The 7,338-nt window shown below is 52.4% G+C and overlaps 1 protein-coding gene across 2 annotated transcripts; it reads right to left on the bottom strand.

The window, feature by feature from the left end:
- Window positions 1-334: 334 nt before the first annotated feature.
- On the bottom strand, window positions 335-6,288 carry ING1 (inhibitor of growth family member 1). Of its 2 annotated transcripts, none has more exons than XM_086482088.1 (2): window positions 6,127-6,288; window positions 335-1,978 (listed from the first exon to the last, which is right to left on the bottom strand). In XM_086482088.1, exons 1-2 carry the CDS (start codon window positions 6,266-6,268, stop codon window positions 1,275-1,277), a joined length of 846 nt encoding a protein of 281 aa, XP_086338214.1. In that variant the 5' UTR covers window positions 6,269-6,288; the 3' UTR covers window positions 335-1,274. The 2 variants fall into 2 exon arrangements, with proteins under 2 accessions (XP_086338214.1, XP_086338216.1); XM_086482090.1 differs by lacking the exon at window positions 6,127-6,288 and adding an exon at window positions 2,070-2,238.
- Between the last annotated feature and the right edge of the window lie 1,050 nt (window positions 6,289-7,338).

Raw genomic sequence — 7,338 nt, 5'->3', positions numbered from 1 at the left:
CAGAATAATTTATATCCGTGGCATAACAGCATGAAAACAACCGAACAAGACCAGCTCGATACTATCGATCTTTAGGTAAACGTCCGGGTGTGACTGCAAGCACGGAAAGAGCAGAGTTGGGTGGAAAGTTAAATGCCGTTTTGGCTCTCCTACGACCCTGCTGGCCACACGGCCGGTGAAGATTCATTACCAGAACTGTAATTTGGTTACCACTACAACAGTTTCAGGCTTCCTTGCAGCAGCTTGCTGGAGCTGCCGAGGTTAAAGGCAAGCATTTTTTTTTTTTTAAGCTATGTGAATGATCATTAAACATGATTGCTAAAGCAGCAAACTGTCAAAGTTGTTTCATTTATTTCTTAATATCACAGCTGTACAATTTTCATACATACTGCAGGAAACGCACATTGGTTACACAATGGCATTTGGCTGCATTTCCAAGTATAATACAGTAAGTGCAACTCCACTTAAAAATGTACATTTATACAACTTAAAACAAATTAAGGATTGCTACACTACTATCTGTGACAGTATAAAGCTTCATTTATGTTAAGTCTCGTTACTAAACCACTTCCTGGTTAAATATAAAACATATTTAATCATTTTAAAATGGCCCTCATGGTACTTGGCCAGGGTATAAAATATTTGTTGTGTAAAATTTAACCATTAACTGTTTTGGGGTTTTTTTTTAAAAATAATCCTCTAAGCCTATTTAAACATTTGCTGTTGAACTGTTATACTGACACTTTGTAGCAGGAACCAAATTTTACCCTCCTTTTGTTTCCTCTTGCACTGCTTATCACCAAAAGAAGTTACATTTGTAATGTATTGCAGCTTTATTCAGATACAACCAGGTGGCTAAACTATTTAACAATTTTGCTGAAAAGGTAAATAACATTTTTCATTAAAGAAAACGAAATTACATTTCAGAGATATTTGTCATCGAAATTTTAATGGGTAGAGTGCTACCAGCACTGACGAAAAAGAAAAAAAAAAAGTATTAATTTATCTTTTCAGATCCACCCGAATATTCAGTTTAAACTCTTATAACTTTACTTTTGGAATACATTGGTCCACAGACCACATTCTTGTTACAGTTTACCAAACGAAAACCAAAATTGCTTATTGCCGTCCCTATAACAGGAATGGTTGGTTCAGTTTTAAACCTCCTTTAAAAATATACATTTTACAATCCTTTCACCTCAACAAAGGTGACACTGACAATAAATACACTGGTTTGGTGGTTTTATTTTTCTCTGCTGTGAAAAGTCCACAAACTACCTGTTGTAGGCCCTTTCTTTTTTAGACTTCTCCAACGCCTTGTCCATAGTTTTCTCGTTTTCTCCTCTACATTTGGGGCAGTACCATTTGCCCTTTGGTTTGTGATTGAGTCCGACGCAGGAAAAGTGAAACCACTCAATGGGGCACTCGTCGTTATCGCATCCTATCATTTCTCCATAGGAGACTTGGTTGCACAAGCAGTAGGTTGGCTCGTTAGGGTCAATAGGAAGGTCGGGGGGAGAAGCCTCCCGCTCCGCTTTAGCCTTGGATCGTTTCTTCTTCTTGGACGTTTTCGCTTTCTTCTCCTTTGGAGTTCCTGAGGTGATGTCATCGTGATCATGATTATTTGAAGCGTTTTCTCGATTCTCATTATTCCTTTGCCGCCTCGATCTCTTATTGTTGGGCTTTTCAGCCTGTGCGATTGTCTCATTCTTTGACTTGTCCTGGCTGGCTTTCCCGCTGTTTCCAGTGGTATCGTTAGCCTCTTGACAAGTCTCAAACAGCTCCACGTGGCTGTCCACTTGCCTGGTTCTGTTCTCAACCAGCTCCACCATCTGACTGACGATTTGGATCTTCTCGTCCCCCAGCTCCTGACTCCGAATCAAGGCTCTCTGTATGCAGTGCAACATTCTTCTCTTCTGCACGGCGTCTGTCTCTCGTTTAAATTTTTCATAGTAATCATCCAGGTCCTTCAGAATCTCTGCAAGGAAGAAACACAAACCATAAATATTTTCAACAGCGAGAGTGGCAAAACAAAGCCTTCCCACATCATTCCTTCCGCCCTGCAACACCATTTTGTAACGCACGAAGCCGATCAACGACAGATTCCCTGAAGCCGGTAGCTGACAAGAGGGCTCGTGACTCCAGTGGATCACTTCTGTTCCAGTCGGTCCCGCAGGAACAGAATGCAAGTCCTGATCTAGGGAAAAAAGTGGCTAAATATAATTTGATGCGTGTTGACAATTCTTCCCTTTAAACTTATCAGTAATTAAAAAGAACTAACTGAACAAATACACCCCCCCATCTCAAAAGTTCCAAAATTAATTGTAAAATTAAGAGGGGAAATTAACAGATTGTTTCCCTGGACATTTTCTGCACAACAACATTTATATTTTTAGTGAATGACTGAGAGTGGGAGAGAAAGAAAGCACAAACCAGTGCAGAAATCAGATGCCGAGTTACTTCATAATCACTATCGTACTCGACAGTTGGTGCAGAAGTGCTCCAAATACACAGGGCCGGACCCTAAGCATTGGCAAGTTTCATCCAATACTGCTGAGCTATTTTTGCTGAAAACGTGAGACCACTTAAATCCCTAGGGCTGCAGAATTAGGGTTACAATACCCAAGATGTCTAGATGAATTCCTCCTTATTTCTGTAAAATACCTGCTGTTTATTTTTAAAACCCAGAAATATAATCTTCATTAAATATTTACTGCAGAGAAGAAGAAAAAGTCAGAAGAGAACGTTGAAGATGACATGCAACAATTGGAGCAGCTAGAGCTTCCCATTTAAAATGCTACCACTGAAGGTATGTTAGACCTTGCACTGCACCTCAAGGATTGTTCCCACAGTTTGTAAGAAAGAACAGCACACAAAAGTGTTTAAAGTTTCAAGAATGGTTCTAGAAACCTATTTTTAAGCAGATGGTTTTGAGTTTCACGATGACACTCAAACATACACTCAGCGTTTCCATACTAAGTCCTCAAAAACATGCAGAATGGTTTTCCGGCATCTCCTTCCTTCCCCAATTTTTCCTTTTCTCAGAGGTTAGAACATCCTGCCTCAGGGAAGCAAAATATACCAAGATATAAAATCTAACCTCAATTCACCTAACAGAAACCGGGATCTCTTACACATGCAAATGGCATTACCAAAACTTTTTTAAACTTTTTTTTTTTTTTTTTTAATAAGAGAACATGATACATACGCAAGTAATAGTTATCCTGTGATTAAGGTTTTGTCTTGCGTGAGCAGATTTTTTGAACAGGGATGTTCCTCATCTCTAGCGAGGACGTGGAAATTTTAGGCAAGTTTTACTTCAGTCACTAGAGCTGCAGCCCATGCTTCTCACATCAGTGAAGCACGACCTGCTGGTACTGCAACATAACCTATGTGGTCAACATTAGTATTTCAGCGTGTCAGTAACTCTCTTAAGCAAATGCTTTCTTTTCCTAATTACAAAAAAAAACCCAAACCAAAATAAAAAACCCAAACCACGCCTATCACCATTAAAAAAAAAAAAAGCCCAAATGTACAGAATAAGCGCTCAGGAAGACTAAAAATCGAGGGCTAATTATTTTCAACGGCTGAAATGCACAAGTTTTATGCTCTAAGTTTTGGCACTTGGCAGACGTCCGCCGTGTAACCCATCTCTATCTGACAGGCGCAAGGATACAACACCGCAAACGACATTCGCGTGACAAAATAAAGAAAAAAAAAGAAAGAAAAGAAAAAAAAAAAAAGAGGAAGTGCCGTCGTTGCGGGAGCTTTATTCCCCCAACAGTTGGCCCTCGTGGGGGCCGAGACATCGCCGTCACGGCCGCCCCCCGGGAGCACCCCGCTCCCGCACCGCCCCCAGCACCCAAGGCCTCCCGAGGGGGGCGGCGGGAGGCACCTCCGCGGGCAGGAGGGCGCGGGGCCTCGGCGGGATGGCCGCTCTCCGGCCGGCTGGGCACCCCCCCCCTCCCGGCCTGGGGCGGGCCCGGCCGCGTCCCGGCCTCTCCCCGCCCCGCTGCGGCGCCGCCCGGGAGCCCCCGCCCCCGCCGCGGAGCTGCGCTCGCCCCGCCCCGCAGCCCGCGTGCTCCGCGGCCCGCGGAGGGAGCGCCAGGCGCCGCCATTACGGCGCGGCGGGCCCTAACGGAGGGCAGCCCCCGCCCGACCGGGAAGCGGCCTCTTCCCGCCGGGTCATGGGGGGGGGTGGGGGTGGGGGGGTCGCCTTCTCCTAGCAACCGGCGCGGCGGCAACGCCCCGGAAGTGACGAAGCAGCTATTGTTCTCCGGCAGGAAACCGGCGGCAGTCCCCCCCGGTTCGCAGCGGAACAGGGGAGGCAGAGGAAGCGGGGGTGGGGGGGACAGGGGCGGAGCGGGAGGAGGAGGCTGCGGCGGCGACCGGGCGGAGCGGGGCGGCGGCCCGCCAACCCCCGCGCCTATCAGAGCCGCCGACGGGGAGAGCCCGCCCCTGCTGGCCCGGTGTTCCCAATCGGAACCAGAAAGAACCAGAAGAGTAAAAAATAATAATTAAAAAAAAAAAAGAAAAAAAAAGCAGCCAATCGCAGGGGCAGAGCGAGCTTGCGCCCGCCCCCTCCAGCACCGTCGCGCCATTCAAGAGCAAGAGGAGGCGGGAACAGCGGCGTCCCCCGTCCCGAGAACACGTCAGTCACACTCCGAACGCTCAAGGTTGGCCTGCCCGCTGCTGCCGCCCCAGCCAATCAGAACCCACAGGCCCGGGCAGGCCGAGATATTCAAATCAACCCCACAGAAAAGTTGCTTATCGAAACGTCACGAGGAGGCGGAGCACAAGGCGGAACAGCCCGGCCCGAGGACCAATCGGCGGGAGGAGGTGGGCCGCAGCCGGTCCGTGGGGAGTCTTCCCCCTATCAGCCCGGCCGGGGGCGGGGCGAGCCGCGATATGCTAACGAGGGGCGTTGATAAAAGCCGCAACGACGGCGAGTCCCCAGCAAAGCGCGGAGGCGCCCGCTGGCCGCGGTTCCCCGTAGCGCGCCAGAACCGCGCTGCCCGCCCTGCCCTCTCCTCCCCGCCTCCCTCCCCTCCCCGCCCGCCGCCACGACCTCCCGAGGAAGTTTCCCCCGGCCCCTTCCCCCGAGAGCCACCGGGCTCCCTGCCGAGCTGCCCGACGAGAGGCTGGGGGAGCGGCAGGGCTCGCTGCCCACCGCCCCTAAGGCCACATGTACGGGGGGCGCGGGGCGGCGCGGCCGCCGGGGGAGAAGGGGGTCCTTCCCGCCCGGCACCCCGGCTGTCACCGCTGCCGGCGGCACCCAGTAAAGCACTCCCCTCCCCCCGCTTCCCGAACGGACACCAGCAAGCGACAAAGCTGCCCCGAGCCCCGCACAAACCGGCCTCCTCTCCCCTCCGCCCGTGGGGTACGGGGACGGCGTGCCCCGGGTGCCGGTAGCGAGGGGAGGGAGGGGGGCACTCCAGCCTTCAGCACATCCGTAAACCCGACCGTGTGCCCCCCCGCACACCGCACACGCCAGTCCCGTCCCCCCCGCCCCGCGGAGCGGGGCTGTTTTACGGGGTGAAACGAAACCCACCGAGGAGGGAGCGAAGAAAGCACACCCTGCCCCCCACTCTCGCCTAACCCCCCTCTCCTCCCTCCCTCCTTCCCTCCCTCCCTCACTAGCTGCCTCTCTCCCCTACTACAGCCATAATGAATACTGTACATTCCTAAATGTTGTGCTGTAATCTCTCCCTCTCTGTCCACCCAGCACTTTCTTCCGTACCCCGAAACCCTTCCACCTCAGCCCCACGGCCGGGGACGGCCCCCCTTTGTGCACCGCACACCCCACTTCCCTGCCCCCGCCTTCTTGGCCAGCAATTTACACAGAAAAGCAGAGTCCTTGCTTAATAAGAGAAGCTGGAGACCTTTTGTTCCGCCCCATGACAAGAGCTAACGCTGCAGATCAGCCCCTCTCTCTCCTCGGATCTCTCCTCCTGGCTTTCTCCCTCCTTTCACCTCCCCAAAATAAAACTACCATCCCTGTGGGGTGCAGAGAGGCAAAGGGAGCCGAGGCTCAGCTCTGAAGAAAAGAAAGGGAAAGACACCCTCCCCCCCCGAGCCCCATACCACACACACGGACACACACACACGTATATAGAAAGCACTTACCTTGATATTTGGCGTCAATTTCCCTCATCAAGGAGACATTTCTCTGCAGATCGAAGGGCATAGACTCGATGGAGTCCAGATAATCCTCCACATAGTTCACTAGGTGAAGCTGGTCTCCGTTTGCAGGACTCAACATTTTCATCCGGCAAAGAAATAAAAAAAAAAAAAAAAAAAAAAAAAAAAATCCTTCCCCACACCTCTCTCTCCCTGTCGGTGCGAGAGCAAGTGCTGCTCCCTCCAAAGCCGGTAACCCCGATGAACGGCTCACTCCCTGCCCACCTCTCTCTGTAGCTCCCCCCAAAAAACGGAGAGAAGCTACATCTGACTCCTCTTGTGTGAAACAGAGGGAGAGAGAGACACACACACACCCTCCGCTAGTCCCCTACAGCCAGCGGCAGCTGATTGAATGGCTGTCGTTGTGGGTAATTCACGAAGGAGGTGGTAGGAACAATCAGAGGGATTTGTGTGTGTGTGTGTGTGAGGGGGGGGGGGGGGGGGGAGGGAGGAGGAGAAAGGAGGGGGGCTTAAACCAGCTCCTCCGAAACAATCTGGAAACAAAATGTGCTCTGCAAAGTGTCTGTCAGAGGCAGCGGCAGCCCCTCTGCGTGCGCCAGCGCCGCTCCGCTCCGCTTCTCCTCCGCTCCCCCCTTCCCCGCTCTCCTCACCGCCGCCGCCGCCGCTCCCCGGCGGTACGGACGCAGCCTCCTCGCTCCCATACGCCGCACTTGATCCAACGTGGAAAACCCAAATACCAGTTTCAAACACTTGGGAAACATTCAGCCCCGCCACGCACGGCGCATGCGCACCCCTCCCAGCGCTGTATATACACACACACACACACACACACACACTCACCGCGCACACGCACTCTCCCCCTCCCCCTCCCGGAACCGCGGCGGGGCGAATGCTCCTCTGCATATTCATCGTCCCTCCTCCCCTTACTCACGTTTGGGGAGGGAAGGCGGCAGGGGATGCGGTCGTAGAGCGGGGGTGGGCGGCTCGGTGCCGGTGTAGGCGTGGGGAAGGAAAGGCCCCCGCGGCCGGGCGCGGGGTGAGGGGAGGAGGAGGTGGTGGGGTGTGTGTGTGTGTGTGCGCGCGTGTGGTGGTGGAGGCTCCGGTGAAGTTGCGCGGGGAGGCTGAGGGGAGAGCACGGGGCCGGCGGAGGTTGCGAGCGGGGGGGGGGGGGGAAGTTGGGATGCTTTTTGCGGTAGG

This window comes from Leptosomus discolor, chromosome 1 (genome assembly GCF_034619465.1).
Source record: "Leptosomus discolor isolate bLepDis1 chromosome 1, bLepDis1.hap2, whole genome shotgun sequence".
Taxonomy (NCBI): Eukaryota; Metazoa; Chordata; class Aves; order Leptosomiformes; family Leptosomidae; genus Leptosomus; species Leptosomus discolor.
Note: the sequence above shows the minus strand (reverse complement) of the source record. Positions and strands in the feature narration are given on the sequence as shown.